General features: G+C 39.1%; 1 protein-coding gene across 2 annotated transcripts in view; it reads left to right on the top strand.

Annotated features, from left to right (window-relative positions):
* Positions 1–12,383: 12,383 nt before the first annotated feature.
* PCSK2 (proprotein convertase subtilisin/kexin type 2) overlaps positions 12,384–22,810 on the top strand; it is a 282,294-nt gene continuing 271,867 nt past the window's right edge. The window contains exon 1 of one of the 2 annotated variants that reach the window (XM_044918692.1): positions 12,384–12,917. In XM_044918692.1, coding sequence (XP_044774627.1) covers positions 12,741–12,917 — 177 coding nt within the window. In that variant the 5' untranslated portion in view covers positions 12,384–12,740. The remainder of the gene's footprint in view (positions 12,918–22,810) is intronic. The other variant, XM_044918693.1, reaches the window with a different exon arrangement.

Genomic DNA, 22,810 nt, shown 5'->3' with positions numbered 1-22,810 from the left:
ATTTCCAAGTGATGATGATTGGAAGTGTGGCTGGAAGTGTGAACTGTGCTTTTTGAGAACTTGGTCACCCAAAAAGGAAGACACTTTCTCCTTCCATTTGGTAGTCTCCTTGGATTAATTTTCTCCTCATTGTTGTAATTGGTCCCAGGTTCCTCTCTCCATCTTCATACCAGTTCATTCTAATCCAGGGAGAAGTTTCAGAAGTCACTACAATGCTCCCATTAATTTTACATGATAATGTTTTAAACTTTAGGATCTTTAATATCAGAGCTGCAAAACTCAAAATTGCCAGGTGGAGAAATTTTCCTCATTGATCGTACATTCAATATTTTCCCAAGATACTACATTTACTGTTTCTTTAAGAATGATCAGATTAAAGAGTCTTAAGAAAAGACCTATTTCTCTCCATTGCTTAGTGTTGTTAGAAGTAACAGTGGTATAATAAACTAAAACTTTAGGTTTATTTTTTCCAGTTTTATTGAGAAATAATTGACATATATCACTCTATAAACTTAAGGTGTACAGCATGATGGTTTGGTTTGCATATATTATGAAATGTCTTCTCATATAACTACAATAAAAAGAAAAGAAAGGAAAAAAGAAAAAAGAAATTTCCCTGTGATGAGAACTCTAAGGATTTACTCTTTTAACAATTTTCCTATATACCATACTGCAGGGCTAACTGTAGTCACCATGCTGTATGTTACATCCCTAGTACTTATTTATCTTATAACTAGAAGTTTGTACTTTTTGACAACCTTCCTCCACTTCCCCCTCTCCCACCCTCTGCCTCTGGTAACCACAAGTCCAATCTCTTTTTTATGAGTTGTGTGTGTGTGTGTGTGTTTTTAGACTCCACATATAAGTGAAATCATACAGTATTTGCCTTTCTCTGTTTGACTTACTCACTTAGCATAATGCCTCAAGGCCCATCCATATTGTTGCAAATGGCAGGATTTCCTCTTTTGTTTATGGCTGAATGTATATATACATATATATGTGTGTGGATAGGTAGATAGATAGATAGATAGATAGATAGATAGATAGATAGATAGATAGATAGATAGATATAGATATACAACCCTTTATCCATTCATCCATCACTGGACACTTAGGTTGTTTCCATGTCTTGCCTACTGTAGATAATACTGCTATGAACATGGGGGTGCAAATAGCTTTTCAATTTAGTGTTCTCATTTCCCTTGGATATATTCTCAAAAGTGGAATTGGTAGTTCTAAAAACCTTAGATTTAAATTGTGATGTTTTCCAAAAACACAAAAATACCCTTTGTTGTATAAGCTAATGTTCCCCCATCCTTTCCTCTAACAATTTTTTTTAAAGATTTTATTTATTTATTTGAGAGAGAGAGAATGAGAAACAGAGAGCATGAGAGGGAGGAGGGTCAGAGGGAGAAGCAGACTCCCTGCTGAGCAGGGAGCCCAATGTGGGACTCGATCCCGGGACTCCAGGATCATGACCTGAGCCGAAGGCAGTCGCTTAACCAACTGAGCCACCCAGGCGCCCACCTCTAACAATTTTTTAAAATCACGTTTGGACAGGTCATTACACAGAGTAATCATTTTTCAGCCCAGGACAAAATATTGGAAGAAATAGAAGAAAGTCAGTCCTATATTTTATGCACAGGCATTTGGAGTATTTCTATCCTGTGGCCTTAAGAATTATTTTCACCCTGGCCTCTTATTTTGAAACTGCTTCCCAGAGTTCTCACATTTGCACCTATCTTCATGGTAAATTGTTTTAGCATGGTAATATGCTCAGATCAATTGCCAGTGGCAGTAATGTGAGCATCAATCATGTACAAATGTGTAATAACTGGGAGACAAATGACATTACCCCCCTTCTTCTTCTAGCCTGGTACAGTTTGCTCTTCTGGAGGATGCCTTTAGTACAAAGTAATTTCCAGGGAAGTCTGAAGGCACATCTGTTAAACATTAAGAATTCTTTCAACTCACCTGGTCCTCAGAGAGAGAGAGGAAATATGCAGCAGCTTGGACTTAGCCAACACCATGGATGTTACAGAAGGTTCTGAGTCCTGTCACCCAGCAGGGTCATGTAACCTTCATCCGAACTCCTTAGGGCCTTCCCCCATCCCACATATCTTTTATCTCTCTGTCACTCTCTCTTCCTAGCCCTTGGATGTTAGGATTTCCTGGTTGTTCACAATTTAAATTCTGGTTGTTTGGTCCTGAGAACTTTTCCCCCAAATCCTGATTTTCCCACTTTATCCATACCTCCTACCATAGTTTTTCTTAGTATTATTCCACCTGCCCCAATATATGTCACATTTTTGTTCTTATGTGTTTGTTTTTACTTTGGCTACTCTTTTTACCCAGTTGGCTTCCCAAAAGGCTGAGATTTGTTTTGGTTATATTCACCACAAGTGCTGTCTTTAAATATGTAATAAGTTGAATGTACATGTATTCTATGTCCTGAAAATATATAGCATGTGTTATATTTCACACAGGTAAGATGTCAGTCATCTGTTATGGAACTGTTTACAAATCCATGGGAGGGTCAAACAAATCCAACAAAGCATAGTCAAGCTCCTGGGACTAGCAACATTCTGGAGCCATTATCTCCTTCAGCTTGAAGAGATGAGGGAAGGCGGTGGTTAGTAGAATCTGGAGAGGGGGTTGTATGGAGATGTCTCCTTAGGAGAAACTGTGGCATTTAGGAAAAGGATGAAGTTAACATGTGGTGACCCAACAGGGAAGGAGCCTGGAAAATAAAAACCCTGAGTTGATTCTCCTACTCTACTCTCTGATTTTTTTTTAAAAAACAGTTTTTCCTGTTGATTGAATCCAATGGGAAGCCATAACACAATGAATCTCATTGATGTGGTCCATAAAAGTCAATCTCCCCGGGCACAACACATTAGAAAAGGGTGGAAAGGAGATCTGAAGGGGAAAACGGAAATAACCAGACAGATATAATATGCAGAGTTGAGATCTACATAATAAAACATAACAATGAAAATTAGAAAGATACTGTAAACTCAGATTGTATTATAGAACTCAATTTATCCATATTCACCACCTGGTACTTAAAACAAGTAGCTGACCCTCAGGGGTCTGTTGTTCAGATATTTTGCTCTCTCTTGAGTATCAAAGCCAATTATTCTTCATGGGATTCCTCACTCAGTATCACTCACCACTCAATAAATTAGACAAACATGAGTAGTTAATTCACCATTGTTTAGCATTCTAGCTTGTTTGAAATGACTTCAGGCCAGTGTATTCCACCATATGTGAACGATTGACTTCATGTTCTACCAAAATATTTCCTCGGTTCATTTAATGACTTGGCTTTTTAAATTCCCCTTGATTAAGGCTGAACATAACGCTTAAAATCTGAAAGCAGCCACAGTGCTGTGGTTTTTGACAAATCACCTCAGCTAAAAGACGCAAGCTCATGCTCCTTATTTATTCATCTGTTCTTGCCAAAGGAACTTGCCAGCTCCTCTTGGTGCAGGTCTTCTGAAAAATATGAGAGGAGAAATAATAAGGGCACCTTGAAGAAACAATGTAACTATACATAAAGTCTTGTGGGCAATGCTGAAAGTTGACATGATTTTGCCATCTCGTGTGGAACTGAGAACAAGAGCCCTCCTTCCTGCTGGTGAAAGGAATATGAAGACTCATTCTAGCATCAATGTATATCTTTCCAAAGATTTATTTTTGTAACCATTTGAATCCTGGCATTTACATACAGCTACATGGTAAAGTGAGTAACTGACTTCCCTCCATGAAGACTGAACCCATGATTTGACCACCCCTATGCTCTAACTAGTTGAGTCAACTCATCATTGACAAGTCACCAGTCATGAGTTTGTGACATGTCTGTAACATTGGCTAAGAGCTATCATTGTCAGATGGGCCTGTACAAATAGAATGGTCCTTCTTAACACCCACAAGTAAATAGCCAATGCATCAAATATTACTCTCTCTGCCCAGCATTTAGGGGGTGTGTTATAGCACCAGACCATTTACATCTTAGCTGTATTTAAGGAATACCTTTCAATATAGTTCTGCTTCCTAGATTGTCTCTCACCCTGATGCACTGTTCATCTTTTCTGAACAGGAATTATGATAGACACATGCTATTTTATCCATCTAATGTCCTTAACACTTTCTCTGGGGAGAAAAAAACCCTTGTTTTCCTTTGTCTAATACAAACATTTTTATCATCAGTCCATGCAGTTCAAGTCACATGTCAGCTTCAGGAGAAGGTACAACTCACAGACCTGGCCAGTGGCTGATTCTAAACATCTGAAACCCACAGTCAGGGAAGAATTGGTCACATGCCACAAGCCAAGTTAATGAACTAGTTTTCTGAGATTTTACAAAAGTTACTGGGGAGGGCGCCTGGGTGCTTCAATCAGTTGGGCATCTGCCTTCAGCTCACGTCATGATCCCAGGGTCCTGGGATTGAGTCCCGTGTCAGCCTCCCTGCTCAGTGGGGAGTCTGCTTCTCCCTCTCCCTCCCTCTGCCACTACCCCTGCTTGTGCTCTCACTCTTTCTCTCTCTCTCGCAAAAATATATAAATAAAATCTTTAAAAAATAGTACTGAAGAAAAAAGCTCTGTCATCTGAGGTTAAACCAACAACAAGGATAATAGATGAAGATGGAGAAAACTCTAGATCCAGCCTTGCCTGAATTTGTATCTATCTGTGGACTCTTCAAGGGTGTAAAACAAGAAATTTCCTTCATTGTTTAAGCCAACTAGGGTTGTACTTCTAATACTTATAAACAAAAGAAGAAAGAAGAAGGAGGAGGAGGAGGAGGAGGGCAAGAGGGGGAGAAAGAGGAGGAGGAGAATAAATACAAGTGGGGAACTACAATCTGGAATATGTCCAAAAGTCTAAGGTCATACAACTAGATTCCATTACCTTTTCTCAACTCTGGGTTTCATGTATTTATTATTATGGCCTTACTTCCATCATCCTCAAACTGAACATTGCCATTCAAGTCAAAGTGAGACTCCAGCAATGCTTACTTGGCTATTCTGAAGAAAATGTCCAAAAGGACACCCACTCTAATTCTCAGTCCTCCAAGAAGAGGGTGATTCATTCTTCCACACAGAAATGAAATTGTTGAAATGTTCTTTCTCAATGTTTTAGAACATACCCCAGGTTCATTATAGATATTAATTTAGAAATTAACCCTTTAAAATAGTTCTTGAGCCAATTGTTTAAATTGGCTTGTAAAAATAGGCTTTTTAATGAAAATGTTTATAGATGTTGGATTTAGCTTGGTGTTATAGTTTGGATTACCGTTCAACAGATATTCTCTCTTCTTACTTTTCCACTATGGACAGAGTTGGGGTTGGCCATGTGACTTGCTTTGACCAATAGAATTCTAGTGGATGTGATGCAAGAGGCCTTAAGTATTGTTCTGTGGCTTGGCTTGGGTTTTGAGGGCAATGATAAATCATGAGAAGAGCATGCCTCTGGTATGCTGCCACTTCAGCCTGGCCTTTAGAAAAACTACACATGGGGAAGATTTAAACTAAACTCACAGGCTGGAGTCAAGCTGAGCCAACCTACAGCCTGAAGTAAAGCCATTCTGGCCAAGCCCAGCCTAGATCAACCAAATCACAGGCAGCTGTAACATAAGAATAAAATACTTGGAAGAATGAAGGGAGGGAAATCGGAGTAGGAGAAGAACCATGAGAGACTATGGACTCTGAAAAACAAACTGAGGGTTCTTGGGGGGGGGATAGGTTAGCCTGGTGATGGGTATTAAAGAGGGCACATTCTGCATGGAGCACTGGGTGTTATACGCAAACAATGAATCATGGAACACTACATCAAAAACTAATGATGTAATGTATGGTGATTAACATAACAATAAAAAACAAAGATGTAATGTATGGTGATTAACATAACATAATAAAAAAAAGAATTAAATGAGAGAAAAAGGAATAAAATACTTATTGTAAGCCATTAAGTTTAGGATGATTTGTTGTACAGCATTTTAGTGTCAATAGTTTACTACTTCATTGCTATGCTTTATGTACCACTGTATCGTTCATGCAACCAGTAGACCATAAGAGAGATGAGATGCATGAAAGAGATAAGTGTTTGGTTTAGAATATTATCATTGAAAATTAGCCCTAAACAGAATCTTAGACACAATCAGTCTAAGCAAATACTCCCTGCTCCCCATTTACATTGAGGCCCAGAGGATGAAGCAACTTACCTCAGGTCATGACTTAACTCAAAGCCAGCACTAAAGGAAGGAATTTTGACTTCCAGCCCCCCAATCTTCCCACAATACCACCATACCCTCTCTTCAGTATTTAGACACTAATTCATACTCTACTTAAATATCTCACTTTTCTCATGTTGGTAATTCTGGTTCTGTCCTCCCGTGACAATCTTCTAAGGACTACCTTATAGCAAAATACAGAACAGGAGAAAAACTGACCATATTGGACATTTGCAAAGGTTTTCACTACTAGAGGAGGGAGGAAATGCCAACTTATCTATTCCTTGTTCTTTGATGTGGATAGAGTGCCTTTGGCCAAGAATGCTTCCATTTCCCCAGAAGGCTATATTCCAGAAACCTGAGTCTATTTTTTTTACATCTATGTTAATAATTGTTTTGGAGAACACATTCCTATTCCTGTGTTATTTGAATATGTTCTATCAGAGGCATTATAAAAATCTCTATAACAAAATGAACTGAGACCTTATAGATTGTTTACCCCAGAAGTCATAAACTCAGATGACTTTATGGGCTAGATGAGGAATGTAAAGCACATGAAACAAGAGGCTGGAAGAGGATTCTGGCAAAGTTAGCAGTTCAGGCCCTATTATATTGTGGGGGAGGGGGTTCTGGAAAATGGTAGCTACTAATTGTGACTATGTCGCCAAATCTTTGATTACTGCAAAAGAAGGAACATTTTGGAATTTTTTAATGGGAAATGATCCATTTTTAAAGAATGTTGACTATTTTTTAACATGTGATCCATATAAAACATGCTCATGAACCGAATGCCACTCGCACAAATTAATGCATCATGGAATGTGCTATTAGAAATTAAGAATACTATAATTAAGTCCTATATGAATTAAAATGTCCTAATTATGTAATTTTAAAAGAGAAAATAAATCTATAAAAGCCACTAGGTATTGTTTTCAGTTGCTAGTTCTAGAAATATGTTTCTAAGGTATACTTTTTGGCTTACTCTCTCTAGTGTTATAAAGATAAAATGGATATTGTATGATGAATTTCCTAAAAATAGACTATGCCATGTTTCTGAAACCATGAAAGCACAGAGTATTTTCACAAGGCATAGAAAATGAGATATCCAAGAGCACAGTTATCAATTTATAGTTATTCTTCCAGCATATTAAATAACATTATACATCAATTTCTCTACTTGGGTGAGGTCATCCAAATCAATACTAAATAGTGTATAATTACTACTACTAGAGAAGTAAGTCTAAGTAAGGACTTTCTAAAATCAGGTCTTTCATTGCAATGGCAGGGTTATCCTTAAAAAACTAGTATGTACATTTTAACATTTGAACTTTTATTTTACTCATAAAATTTTTATCTCCTTAAATTCAGTTTATATTTGCTAACAAGCCATGTACTTTGTTCTTTCTACATTATTTGAGGAGTCCAAAAAAACATCTCCCTGTTAAAGATAATTTCCATAATCATTCAAAAAGTGAAGTGGGGAAAATTTACTGTATTTTTTTAAGACCATGAAAAAGAAAAGAGAAATAACACAAGGTAAAGAATTCATGAATAGGTAATCACTTTCTACAGACAATAAGCAATGTTCCAATAAGCCCTGAGAAATAGCTAATTAATTTTCCAAGTGAGCAAACATTATTTTGTAGCCCTGTAGACCTAAAGAGGAATCTAAAGATAGTGAATAGAAATGTGTTCCTAATTTTCAAAAGAAGATTAAAAGGGTTCTTGGTCTTCGTTGTTTAGCTACTTCAATTCCTATCAAAATAATAGAACCTGAATTAACACATACAAAAAAAGTTTTTACTGTCTTGGAAAATAAGGAAGCAATGAGTAGCTTTTATTTATGAATAGTCGATTAGTCTGAATAAATTTGATAGTTTGTTGATGAAATTATAAAATGAAGACAACCCCAAACACTCTAAATTAAATGCCTTGATGATAATAAAACACTTGATAATGCCCCATGAGTCCTCCCCACTATATTAAGACAGCTTATGTAACTAAAGTCAGCTGAGACATCACAACTGAAGGAAAAACAGAGATAAGTCATTTAAGGAAAAGGTACAAGGTGATAAAAGCTATAGAAATTGGAGTACAGACTGAGGAAATCTCAATGATTTAGAAGGAGTGGGTATACACTAGGGAATGGATTAAAATTTTCCAAATACCTGAATTTTAAGTTACAGAAAATATGAGAGTATAGATAAATATCACAGGGAAATAAGGTGAGAGCTTGGGAAAAAAATTACCTAGAGAAAATGTTGAATTTGAAATTTGGCAGCAACCTGTACAGTGGTAACAATACTTCAGGAAGCCTGAGAATGGGCTGGGGTGGAAGGAACAGGAAGGACAGGGTCATTATGTGGAATCACCTTGAAAGGGTTGGTAATACAGTATGATAGTAAAGAACTATGACACTCAGTGAAATTATTTTTACTGGACTTAAAATGCTCAGAATGAATGCAACAATAATGACAAAACTCAACTTGATTTTTAAGAAGGTTGTATTTTAAATTGCACCTTCTGTTGTACATGTCTATTCCCCTTCAGGTTACACCCCACCCAACGGAAATAAACAGAAACATAAGATCTTTTCCCTAGGGGCGCCTGGGTGGCTCAGTCGTTAAGCGTCTGCCTTCGGCTCAGGTCATGATCCCGGGGTCCTGGGATCGAGCCCTGCATCGGGCTCTCCGCTCCACAGGAAGCCTGCTTCTCCCTCTCCCACTCCCCCTGCTTGTGTTCCCTCTCTCGCTGTGTCTCTCTCTGTCAAAATAAATAAATAAAATCTTAAAAAAAAAAAAAAGATCTTTTCCCTAATGGACCAAAGAATATTCAAAGAACCAGCAGCCTCACCCAGGGCTGCTTCTAACTTTCTCTCTCCTCCCCAGTGATGGGTTTTCCTTGACCTGAAGCACCCTGTACCCAAAGTTATCCCTGGAAGTATATCTGAATGGCAGCATCCCAATCATAGCTCAGGTGGTTTGGGTTCTTTTAATCACACATAGGCCTGTTGATTTATAGTTATGAATCCGTGTAATGTGAATATTCTGGTGTTTGTAGGACAATGTCTTCAAAGAGACTCTAGGGATTATGTAGCACATTTGAACTAGAGCCAAACTTAAGTTTGTTTTTCTATAGATACACTAGAATCTTAAATAGGAAGAACCTGAGCATACTGATGATTTTCATGTCTGTTACTGAGTGTCAGCCATTTTTGTTAGTTATTCTTTCCTTAGATCCACAAAATTAGCAAATAAGAGACTATTGGTGTGTGTATGAGGAGGAGTATATAAAAATGAACAAGACCGTTGACCACCATAATGTAATAAAAAAAAGTATGACTGCTCTTAATATCTCTCAAGTTATTAATGATTCTTTCTACATCATAGTCTACTTTGGCAACTCTTTGAAATTACAATTTGGCTCTTGGATCTGGAGGTTATCTAACCCAACTGTCTCCTTTTACAGATAAAGAGATAGAGGCTTTGAGGGATACAATGATTTAGCCCAAGTGGCATAGCCAGTGACAACAGAGCCTGCAATAGAGTTCCTGTCAACTGAATTCTGTTTTAGTCCTTGAAACATTCTGCTACCATGTTCACTCCTATTCACCTTCTTGCTCCAAAATTACTATTGGTATTTAAAAAAAAAAAAAAGGAGCTTAGAAATAGTTAACTTAAAGAAGCTATGTGTGAATGTATATGGATGTGTCTTTGTATTTCAAGTAACAATTCAATGTATCAATATATTTCCTCCACTTGAGTACATTGTTATGCATTTAAAATTGAGCATTTGCATCACAAAAAAACTTCCATTTTCATTTGCTATGCTGTTCTGACAATATTATGATGAACTATATTCTATGTAAACCACTAAAAATGTCTTATTTTAATCAGCTATCCAGGCTTTATTTAGCTTGTACCCAATTTTACATGGTTTTAATTACTGAAAATTCAAATACATAAGATTCAACATTTACTAGCACTTCATCTTTGGAATTTATTTAGGAAATGAAGTATTGCTTTGTGGTTTTAGAAAAAAATTAATATCTCTGAATAGATGGTAATTTCATGTTCATTTTCAGAGAGATTTAGCTACATTAGCAGTGCTATTTCCCAACACCCATAATCTTCTAAATTGACTTATTTGATGCTCTTCAGATCTATTTTTCTTAAGACTTAGATTTTTATCTCTGTTGCTGCTTTTGAAATGCTCTCCATGATTGTGAATCCATCTAATGTAATTTTCACATTTGGTGCCATTTTTCTCAAATGACAATACAGGGCAGGAAGAATCATTTGGCATTTCTTCATACCAGCCTAGTACTTTGATTTGAAATACGGGTGAAATATAAGGAAAAGAGAGAAAGGAAGAGCTGAAGGTCTCTTAGTAAGAAAACCTCGTGTTAAAATCAAACAGACAGACTATGAGAGGTAAGCTGTGGAGTAGGATAGGGTGATAAAAAAAAAAAAGAAATCTCAGCAGAAATGAGCCTCTGAGCAGTAAAGAACTGAGGAACCCAGAGCAGCTCTGTTCCCTTTTATTAATACTTTCTTAGAAACCTTGTCTCCACTTTGGCCCCTTTCATCTTTAGTCTATGTACTAGCACCTTCTCAGCACCTCACTTAGCTTTTCTTAAAGGAGTTCAAGTACTAACACTACTCTACTAAAAATAATTGCATACAGATTTCTTATGCTTCAATCAAAATTTTCAGTAATGTCTGCATTTTTATGTGGCAATGTTTAAAAGGGCTCTGGGGGAGCCCTTTGGGATACATTTGAAGACAATGTATCCCATGGCATTGTGTGTATTCATTTCTACCAATACTTACTGCTTTTCTTGTGTTGATTCTGACTTCATGCTAAAATGAAAAGGGGGAAGTCTGTTGAAAATAAAACGTGTGTGTGTGTAAAATGTGTCAACATTATTCTCTCTCTCCTTTTCTCTCTCCTTGTCTACCTCTTCCTCTGTCTCTGTCTCTCTCTCTGGCTGTACTGCATACACTTAATTAAGCCTCTAAGAAAAAGGTCTCTTACCTCTTATCCAAGTAAAGCAGGATTTTGAACTTTGGAGCGAAATGATAATGGGAATCAGTGTGCATACTCTGTAACTCAACAATATTTGAGTTGCTTTAAAACAATCGCCCAGATTTCTTGTCAGACATCTCGCCCCTGCTTCCTCTCACTGGGGCAGGAAGAAGTGTAAGCCGTTAGTAGGCTGTGAGTGCACGTTTCTTAACCGGATAATTTAGCTGACCCGCTGCCACTTGGCCTGAATTCACACCAGTTGAGAATGCCCAACTGGAGTCTTGGCCCAGCGCCTAGGCTTGGTGGCTACACCTTCCCAAACGCACACCCTCGCTGTCCTTGTGCAACGGAACGTCCGCAAGTCTGAGAATGTACCTCCAGGCATGTCAATCCCGGCCGCGGCTCTCTTGAAGGCGGTCTCTGCGTAGCAGCCCAGACTCCGGGAGGAGTCTCATCTAATCACAGTTGCTAGTGGGAGTGAGTCTGATCTCCTGCTAGGCTTCCCAGCTGCTTAGTTCTAGACAAGCCCGGAGCCTACAAAAATATAAATAAATAAATACTCGCCCCCATGAGTCACCCAAAGAAAGCTGCTTTCCTCAACCTTCCCCGTGCCGGGAAGGGGAGTAACCCTCCCCCAGGATTTGCCCAAAGTGGTGAGAGGAGGGTTAATATTTGCTTTGTTATTGAGAGAAAGAGAGGCAAGTATGCCTTGAGAGAGTGAGGGAGAGAGAGAGTTGTTTTGCAGCGGAAAATAAGCAGGGGGGAGGAATAGGGAGAGGCCGGTGCCCCAGCTCCCCTCCGGGCCTCAGAGAGCAGCACATGCCGTAATTCCCTTTCCAGAGCCTTACAGATTTCCACAAACAATGACATCACTCCGGCGCCGCCGACCAGCTTACAGCCGGGGGGATTTTCCTGGGAGCAAGGCGGGCCTGGGTGGAGAGATGGAGGAGCTCTCCAGGGTTCTGAAAGGGGCGGGGGCGCGGGCTCGCCGCGCGGCGCCCCCCGTCGGCGGAGGCGGACCGGCCGGGGCCGGGGGCGGGCAGAGGCGGGCCCGGGGCGGTCCAGGGCGGGGCCCGCCGCATCTCCGGCCTTCATTGGCTGCTGGCGGGCGCACGTCACCCAGGCTGGTGCTCTCCTCCGGTCCCAGTGGAATTGGAGCCGAGGAGGAGCTGAAAATGCAGATTTAGCCTCAAGCACAGACATACACTCGTTCTTTCGCTCAGATACACACAGCACCCCACATTCGCACCTCTGCCAGAGAGCCTGACTACACGGTTTCCCCGCCAGCCAGATGCTGGAGGAGAACACACATTGATTTGCTGCTTTCCGAGCCCCTAATCAGTCTTTTTCCCAACACAAAGATTTTTTTTTAAAACAAACAAAAAAACTACATATATTTTTTTATTTACACCTTTCCTCCGAGTCGCCCGCTCCACCAGCCTGCGCGCCTCTTAGCACCACTTTTCACTCCCAGAAAAAGATGAAAGGTGGCTGTGTCTCCCAGTGGAAGGCGGCCGCGGGGCTCCTCTTCTGTGTCATGGTTTTTGCATCTGCCGAGAGACCGGTCTTCACGAATCATTTTCTTGTGGAGTTGCATAAAGGAGGAGAGGAAGAAGCTCGCCAAGTTGCAGCAGAACACGGCTTTGGAGTCCGAAAGGTAAGATCTCCCTTGCATTTCGCATGTTGTTTCAAAACGGGGGCAGCCCTGCGCAATCTCATTGCAGATTTGCAAGTTTTCTTTCTCATGCGATGCAGATATTCTGCCATGGGCTCTTTAACACGACATTGCCTCCGGTGATCTTTCACGGGTTATGTAATTAAAATGTCCTTCAAATTGTACTAGTAAGGTCATAAAAATAATTTATTGCTCTTTGACTTGGTCGCGAAAACAAGGTAACACCTTTCTAACAATGCCTTGCGCCCGGGCTGCTGTCCGAGGTACCAAGTTCTCAAGGCTGCGTGGGGATGGAGGAATGAAGCGCTGAACATCTGGGCTTGACGTTGGCAGTCTTTGCCAGGGATGTATCCCCCGCCCCCATCTCCTGGAGAAAGAGTAGTTTCCGACGGACAAGGCTAAAAGCTTGGACATTGCAATTCACCTCCGTGCTTTTCGGATCCCGCGCTAGGAGGACTTCCCTCCCGGTGACTTCGGTCCCTGCTCTTTTCCAGGAACAACAGTTCCCTGGCTGCAGGAGACTTGGAGACATGAACTGGGTTTTCTTTCCAAAATCGGGGTGGAACTTCTCGCCCTCACCCCTGCCCACGAGCGCCCGCCCCCGAAGCGTACTCCTTAGTTAGCTCTCTGATTCTCAACTCACAGCTGTAGAAGCTGGAAAGGTAGATTTTGAGAGGAGTTCCCTATGGATAAATCGGGGTGTCTCTCCCCGTGTGTGGGCGGCCAGCTTGGCTTTCCCCACGAGGGCGCAGGGATCCCCATTCCAAGAAGTTGTCAGAGTTCAACTGTTCGGGCAGCTAGATAAGGCTCCCAACCTAGGATGCCGTGGGACTCCTTTGGCGACTCCAGGGTATCCATTCTGGGAGAGCAGCAGAGAGGAGAGTGCTGGGTGGGAGCCTTGGCTTACTTACTTGTCCTTCTTGCAAAATATCTTGTTAGAAATCGCAAGTGTCCTTAGGGGACCTGGCGAAGGGTGGGGTGGAGTGAGGGTGCAAGGAGAAACCGGGCGAGGGGAGCCTGGAGGACTTAGGGATGCTATTTGGCAACCAGAGGGCTGAGTGGAGGTCTGTGGGATTCGGGGATCTCTCCCCTCCCTCCTGATCCCAGGAGAGAGGCTGAAGATGAGCGGCGGGTGCTTTCGTCTGTTGCTTTTGCCTCTCAAGGGCAGCGCGAACTAGGTCTCCTATCAGCCCCTCTGTCCCGACTTCCCACGCTTCCCGCCTCCCTCCCAGGCGCCGCGAGGGCTCCCTCACATGCGGCCGCCTCTCCCTCCTCCGTAGGGCGTTGGCAGCTGCGATTTCGACCCCAGGTGGGATTCAAAGAGAGTAAGTCAGAGGTCTGGGAGGAGGCACCAGTGGCGCGCGGGCGGGTCTTGCAGTAGGGAACTTGTTGCTCCCGGGAAACGTGGGTGGAGCAGGGGAGAGAAGATGCCAGCTGAGGGAGCAGCCCGCTGTCGTTCTCGCCGAGTCTGGGGCTGTTTCAAGAGTGCCACCAGCACAATAAACAAGCAGACCCTCCTTCCTTCTCACCCCACCCCCCTAACTTGGCAAGACTCAGGACCCAGGAGCCATAAATATAACAGTGATTGTAATATTGATTATTATTACCTGACAAAAATAGGGCACCCTTGTGTTCTGGAGTCCTTACAAATATTCTTATTTAATATTCTCAACAACTCTGAGGAAGCTACTATTGTTATTAAGCACATGGCACTGATAAGGAAATTGGTTCAGATCAGGGCCCAAGGGGGGGAAAAAAGACACAACCAGATCTGGATTTAAATCCAGATCTTTCAGAGATAAACTTATGCTATTTACCTCTTGGTACATACCAAACATGCTAAGTGCTCTGAAGGATGTGTTGGGCTTTGAGGTATGCTGAAAAGGGATGTGGCATCAGGATCTTTAGTTTTTGAGCGTAAAGGTTCTGCATTGATGCAGAAATCCTGTTCTTCTCTCCCTATACCATGCACCTTTTCATAGCGAAGGCAGACATTACTATCTTTTTACTTACTTTTTGGAAAATATGCCCTTTAGGATCTTAGCAACTTAAGCAAATCCAGGTGTAGCTAAGACAGATAATGGCTTAACTTACTAATTCTCCAAGAGGGTCACTCTTTGTGTATAGAGGTGAACAGTTAATGGGGGTTTTATAGTTTTGATGGTGAAGTTTGAGAAAGGAGGTGTAGGGACAATCTCATCATAAATGAATCTGGATAATTTTGATATACTTACCATAAAATCTTAGGGAACTCATACTTTGGGGTAAAGTCAGATACCTAAGCCTCTTTCACTCCCACTCTTTCTTCAAGAGGAGCCCACTGGTTTTGAATCAGCCTCAAACATGTAATTTCTATCTAGGAAAAATGAGTTTTTGCCTTGCCACCTCTCCTCACCTCTGTATAACCCCTCAAAAGTAGCATCTCTTATCCAAATGATTTTTGTTCTGATACATAGTTAAGTAAAAAATCAGTCTATGGCGGAATGCTTCTGTCTGATGAATCTTTGCATGATGCCACACCTGTGTAGAATGAACTCTCTTTCATTTCCTTGGATTCTTGTTCTATGCATCCTTCAAGTCTGAGCTCGTACCTTCCCTGACACTATGGACCACAGTGTGCTTTCCCTTCTCTAAATTCCTGTGGGACAAAAAAGCAAAGCCTACACAACAAAAGCTAGTACATTTCATCATTTGTCTTCTAGTCATTTCATACATGTAAGTAAATATGGGTATAAGTATCCTTTGTCCACTTGAAAGCTATTAAATATTCAAGGATGATAGGTTTCCTTACCAAAGCCAGCCTGTTACTGGGTTTGCCAGCCTGTAAAGAAACATCCTTTGTTTTATCTGTTCCTCTAGGTTTCCCAAACACTGTCCTGTCTTGTTTTCATCATGCTGTGCTGTACTTTTGTTACTCATTTTTTCATTTTAAACCCATAATGCCTCCTTTTCCCTCCCCTCTCTAACACTTAGTGTATCTACCAAGTCCCTACTGCCCCATCCTCTCCAATGCTCTGTGTCAGACACCAAAGATCCTTGGTGGCTATTTATTCATCCAAAAGAAGGATCAGCTATGCAGACCAGGGGAACCTGCTATTTTACTGAATTATCTCATCTAACCTCACAAACCTGTGAGGTAGAAATTGTTGCCAACAGTCCTCATTCTCAGATGAAAAACTTAAAGTTCCAAGTGGTTAAGCTTATATTTGGAAAGGGAAAAACTCAAATTTAAAACCAAATTTGCTTTGTGGAAAATAATTTTGTTAATCTACCAAGCTGCCTCTGGGAAGCCTTCTCTGACAGCCAAGAACTCCACTCTTGGGGCACCACTTTAGATTCTGTTTTTTCCTTTCCTTCCTTTCTTTTTACTTTTTTTCTGTATCCAACACCTATGTGTGCCTAGGTCATTAACTAATGTGTATGAGTATGTACCTCTTCAGGTAGATTGTAAATCTTCCAAGAGTAGAAACAATATACCATGTCGGAAGAATATAGCCCCATATTTAGCACGGTGGTCTGTATATGAGATATTAAATGAATATTTGTTGATTATTTTGCCAAACTCTTGCAAGGCCATGACCAAACAATTATTTCCTCCCTGAAGTGGAGTAAAGCTACCTATAACTTTACTGTCAGACAGGTGTGTTGAGACTAAAGTTTCCTATTTTATCATGACCTGGCCCAAAGACATATGTTCATCAAAAAAGGTATATATGTCTAAGAGAGTAAGTGAGTTTACAATAACATCAGAGGTGTTATTCGAAAGAGTGCCTTAAAATTCCCCATACATTACTAATTTTAAATCCCTTGTGAAAAAAAAACACAAAAACTACTTATTAAAGCGATATGTTGAAGGTTGGTCAAAAATCAAGTAAGAATTTAGGTAAAAATCCAAACAATTGACAATTAAGTGTTTTTGTTTTACTACGATAAATTTTGTTTTTTTATCCATGTAGGACTAAGGTTAGGAAAATCATGTGACTACTTTTATATGTGTGATCATTATTTTTTTTATTTTTTTAATTAACATAGAATGTATTATTTGTTTCAGGGGTACAGGTCTGTGATTCATCAGTATTACACAATTCATAGCACTCACCATAGCACATACCCTCCCCAGTGTCCATCACCCAGCCACCCCATCTCTCTCACCCACCTCCATTCCAGCAACCCTCAGTTTGTTTCCTGAAATTAGGAGTCTCTTATGGTTTTTCTCCCTTTCTGGTTTCATCTTGTTTTATTTTTTCCTTTCTTCCCCTATGATTCTCTGTCTTGTTTCTCAAATTCCACATATCAGTGAGATCATATGATAATTGTCTTTCTCTGATTGACTTATTTCGCTTAGCATTAATTTTTTTAGAAATCTAATAATAATTGTGCTGTTATATAATGAAAGAGTAAATTTCTTTTAATTTTAATTGAATGTCTAATTTTAATTTTAACTGAATTTAATTTTAAAATTAAATTTCTTTTAATTTTATTGAAGTATAATTTAGGAAAGAATAGAGCTTAATAAACTTTCACAACATGGGCACACATGTATAACTAGCATCCAAATCAAGAAATAAAGTATTATTGGGGCACCTGGGTGGCTCAGTTGGTTAAGCAACTGCCTTCGGCTCAGGTCATGATCCTGGAGTCCCGGGATCGAGTCCCACATCGGGCTCCCTGCTCGGTGGGGAGTCTGCTTCTCCCTCTGATCCTCCCCCTCTCATGCTCTCTGTCTCCCATTCTCTCTCTCAGATAAATAAATAAAATCTTTAAGAAAAATAAAAAATAAAAAATAAATAAAGTATTATTCACATCTCCTAAGTTCCCACTCTTGCTCATTTGGGTAGTTTTTGGTTTTAGGCTATGATGAATATAGCTTCTGTGGATATTGTGTATATATTTTGGTGAATATATGTATGCCTCTCTGTTGGGAAATCCCTAGGAGTAGAATTGTCGTGTCAAAGGGCATACACACATTCAACTTTAAGAGACTGTACCAATTTTCTATTGCTGTGTAACAAATTACTACAGCCTCTGTGACTTAAAACCATACAAATTCATTATTTAATAGTGTTCATGGATAAGGAGTCTGGCACATTCCAGTTGGGTCTATTGCTCAAGGGCTCACAGGTTGAAATCAATATATTGGCCAGCTATGTCCTCATCTAGAGGCACAACCAAGGGGAAATCTGCTTCCAAGCATATTCAAGTTTTTAGAAGAATTCAGCTCCTTGTCGTTGCAGACCTGGAGTCTTCATTTTTTGCTGGCTCCACTCAGCTCGTGGAAGCTACCCTCATGACCTAACACATGACCCTTTCCATAAACCTCACACTTTCACCCTTCTTTCAGGAAGGGCTAAGTCCCAGCTTAGGTTAACCTGATTAAGTCAGGCCCACCCAGGATAACTCTTTTGATTAATTCAGGTAAGCCGATTTGGGACCTTAACTACATTTGATAAATCTCTTCACCTCTGCAATATAATGTAATCTAATCAAGGGATGAAATCCATCATCTCCACAATACTGGCTCCACAGTCAAGGGGAAGGGATTATACAGGGCATGTACATAAGGGAGCAGATATCTTGGGGGCCATCTCAGAATTCTGCCTGCCAAAGACAACCCAGTAGCATGTGAAGGTTCTGATTGTTCCACATTCTCACCAGCATTTGACTTTTTATACCTTTTTCCTTTTAGTTATTTTGGTGGCTATGTAATGGTGATGGTATCTCATTGTGATTTTAATTTGCATTTCCCTGATGATCAACTGAAGCTGAATATCTCTTCATATGTTTTTTGGTGGTTCAGGAATCCTTTTTTAGTCATTATTTGTTCAGGTCTTTTGCCCTGAAAAAGGCTTTTTTGTTTTGTTTTGTTTTGTTTTGTTTGGATTGCCTGTCTTAATTTTTGGTTTGTAGGAGTTCTTTAGCTATTATGGATAGGAATCTTTTCTCAGATATATTTATTTTGAATATTTATTTTCACCCTTTTAGTGGTGTCTTAATATCCCAACAATATTGAATCCAGATTCTATAATTTCACTCTCCTTTCATCATTCATCGGTTGTCAGTCCAAAGAAGTAGTTCTCTACCCTCTGCCCCATACTTCTCTAGATCAAGATTAACATGGTTTAGAGGGAGAAACAAAACAATATAGATTTGATCCTAATTATTTCCAAAATGATTTCTAAGAAGCCCTTAAGGAACAGTTTTTCTGAAACTCCAAGACCTACTACCATGGTAGGCAAAGGTAAATAGCCCAGAACTCTACTTCCCCAACATGAATGCTATGAATTCCTTTTGGACCCCAATTTAATACAGTATGCCTTAGGTCAAATCCAAACTCTTCCCTCAAGTCTTCTCTGATTGACCTACACCAGAACATTCTCTGTCTCTTTGGGACTTCCATTGCATTGAAACTGTTCTTTTTTCTTGGCACCAGTCACATTTGTCACAGCACTCACTATATCCAGTGCCCTTCTTGTGACTGAAGAAAGCTAGAAACAGCCACATTCAAAAGTAAAAATAATGGGATTTAGAATTATACAGTACTGGAAACTTGTCTAGTTTATGAAATCTCTCAGAGGCTCATGTTTAAAATATAGTGGCTAGGAAATATAAATAATATAGTGCATGTAAGGTTCTGGACACAGTAGCAAGTGTATAGAATAAAAAACCTATTATTGGTAGCAGTAATAATAATAAGGTGATGGCCTGGCTATATATTGTTTTTTACTCAAGAAGGCAGTTGTAAGTTGTACTTTTTCAGGAGTAACAACTGATTGAGTGAGGAATAAGCACTTTGCCCAATGGGAACCCATCCATGAGTTGACCATGGTCCATGAGAGGGCCTGGCTCAAATAATTCAGTGAATTTAATTCATTATAGATCATGGTGATTATCTCAACCAATCATACTGGCTTCCTTAGGAAATTTGATTCACTAGTTGCTATAGAGAGGAGAATGGGGTCTAGTTGCCATGAAAGAGCCCATCCAGGCCATGGGAGCATGGGAGATGCAGACTTTTTATCCGAGTTCCTAATAACTTTCCAGTTCCACTTCCCAGCAAAAGACATCTGTGACAGAAGGTGAAGTTAATCAACAAACTATTTTCCTCTTCTCCGTGGGTCACAGCAAGCCCACATTTCCCACCCTGTCTTGCAGATAAATATGACCATATGATGATTCTAGCCAATGTAATATAAGCAGAAGTGAAGTGTACTTCTTCCTTGCTTGATGCATAAAAACTCCCCATAGGTTGATTCTCCACCCTCTTTTTTCTTCTGAGGCTTGATGTGATTGAGAACAGTAACTTTGGAATCCAAATGCAAAAGATGGTGGAGTCACAAGATGAAAGGACCCCATGTCCCTGATTCTTGATTTAGAAGAACTTTATGAGTGAGAAATTAAACTGCTATTACATTATGACACTGAGATATGAGACTTTATCTTTAGAACCAGCATTACCCAAACAAATATACTGTCAATAAATAGCCATTTTCTCAAGTTGCTGGAGTGACTCTGTAAACCTTACAACCAAACCAAACCAGATCACAAGAACAATAATTTTTAAAAGACTTAGGAAAACTCCTATATTTTCACCTCATAATGTAAGCCAACTTTTCGGGTCTTTGTGATTTTTCTTCTCCAGGAAGACTATAAAATCCATTAAACACTCTTGTCCCACTGGCAACCAATTTGCCCTACTCATAATAGGGACTCATTATGTGCTTCTTGACTGATAAATAAACTTGGATCACAAGGTGACTGTTTGGCCATTAGCTCGGAGAAAAGGCACTTGAAGAATTAGTTTTCAAAAAATTACCCCTGTAGCATCCATTTATTTATAGGTCACAAATTAGCTAGGACATAGAAGTAGGTAACAAGCAGCAAGTCAATGTCAGGCAGACTCCTGTGTTTCCCTAAAATTCCCAACTTAGAAGTTATCAGTAATAGAACAGATTAGCTCTTTGAACAGAAAAAAATAAAGCCTACAGTTAAAACTTGATCAAAATACAAAAGAAGGAGAAAAATTACACTTTTTCTCAAATGAATGAATATCTAAAATTCAATGTCTCTTTCAAAAGATCTTATTAGCTGTAGATCATAATGTTATAGCACATCAGGGAGTGATGCTATAGTTAAGTTTGCAATAATTATATATTTGGCTGTAACTGCTCAAAGAAGTCAGGTTTTAAAAATAAAACATGAAACCTGAAGTTCACACTTTTTCCACCCACTAGAGCCGTGGCTTCATTCTACATTTGAGCTCAGATTCATCATTTCAAAAAGAAACCCTGAATTGAATTTGTGCATTATTATTTGAGATTCAAATAATCACAGGACAGTTCAAAAGCAGGAGTTTTACTTTCACCTTCTTTATATGAATATATATATATAATATATATACAAGATATATTTATTTTTATGTTTATATTATAGCTATTATATTATATATATTATATTAACTTATATATATAAAATGTATCTATGTATAATATATTATAGCTGAAGTCCATTAACTGACTACATTCCACTAATGGTTAGGGAATCAAGAAATTACATTTGAATTAACACTTCCACCCTAAATGTCATGATTCCATATTAGTGAGTGGCTTCTACATGAGGTATATATAAAAAGCAGTAAACTCTCTTGACAAATTGCTTTTGTCCCTAAAACAAATTGACCATGACTTTTCAGAGAAGGTTGTGACATGCTGAGCTCCTCTGGTGAGAATAATTGAATATAACAAACTCTTAGATTGAAAGTCAAACATGGGCACAAACTCTTAATTTTCTGACACAAATGAAATAGACTCAGTAATGTTACAGGATGTTGATAGTTTCTCCATTAGAAAGTTGACAAGAACATGAAAACTGTGGGATGCTAGGGTTGCTCTTTATAACTTTAAATTTGGCACTGATTCATGAACATCTAATTCTCCTAAATTTGCCTAAATAAATTCACTTAATGCTCACTCTGTATTGAAGTAGAAAGAGTTCAAAGAAAGATGAGAGACATATAGAACCATTTATTTGGAGACATCAAGAACAGGAAAATAACAATTTAGATTTCAAACATGTGCCAAGTGTCGTAATGGCATTAGAAAAAAATTATTTTGACCTGGGATACTTGGTTTTCACTGTTCCAGTGTTTTAATAGAAGCTGAGGGTAATGACATCAGCAGTCTTGCTTTCTATGTAAACATGATGGGATAAAACATGATAAACTAAGCTTACAATGAGTAGTTGTTGAATGAATGATCTAATTTTTGTTGGTATCAGATTTCTTAGACAATTGAGCATCTTCCCTCTTGAGATACACAAACAAGCAAACAAAATATGTGAATTCTTTGACTGGGGGGATGGCAAACCTCTCAGTGAAAGCCACAGTATTCTTACACATTACAGCCCTTGTGAATGCCATGAGTGGAAATCATCAAGTTAATAAGTTGACATAAGAATCCCTAAGCATATGAAAAATATAATAACTTATTTTTGTCAAAATTACACATCCTCATTGTTTTTTTAATATCAAGTAGCAAAAAAAAAAACACTGGAAGAAAGAATTTTTTGGTTTTTTTTTATTACCTCAAAGCTCATTACTCAGAAATAACCATTACCAGCATTAGGTAAATTTTATTGCAGATATTTCTGTAAGAATACATATAGAGAGAAGAAAGGTAGTCAGATATATTGTTTTATAAAACTGGGATTATATTGTATACACTACTTTAAATTTTAAACTATTAATTATTACAGAATTTAACAGAAAGGAAACTGAAAAAAATTGATGACATTGTTAAGCTTAAGACAAATTAGTCACACAGACATATTGTTTCATAATAGGTCTCCCTAAAATTAAAAAAAAAAAAATTGTGATGGTA

Source organism: Neomonachus schauinslandi, chromosome 10 (assembly GCF_002201575.2).
Source record: "Neomonachus schauinslandi chromosome 10, ASM220157v2, whole genome shotgun sequence".
In the NCBI taxonomy this organism is placed as follows: Eukaryota; Metazoa; Chordata; class Mammalia; order Carnivora; family Phocidae; genus Neomonachus; species Neomonachus schauinslandi.
Note: the sequence above shows the minus strand (reverse complement) of the source record. Positions and strands in the feature narration are given on the sequence as shown.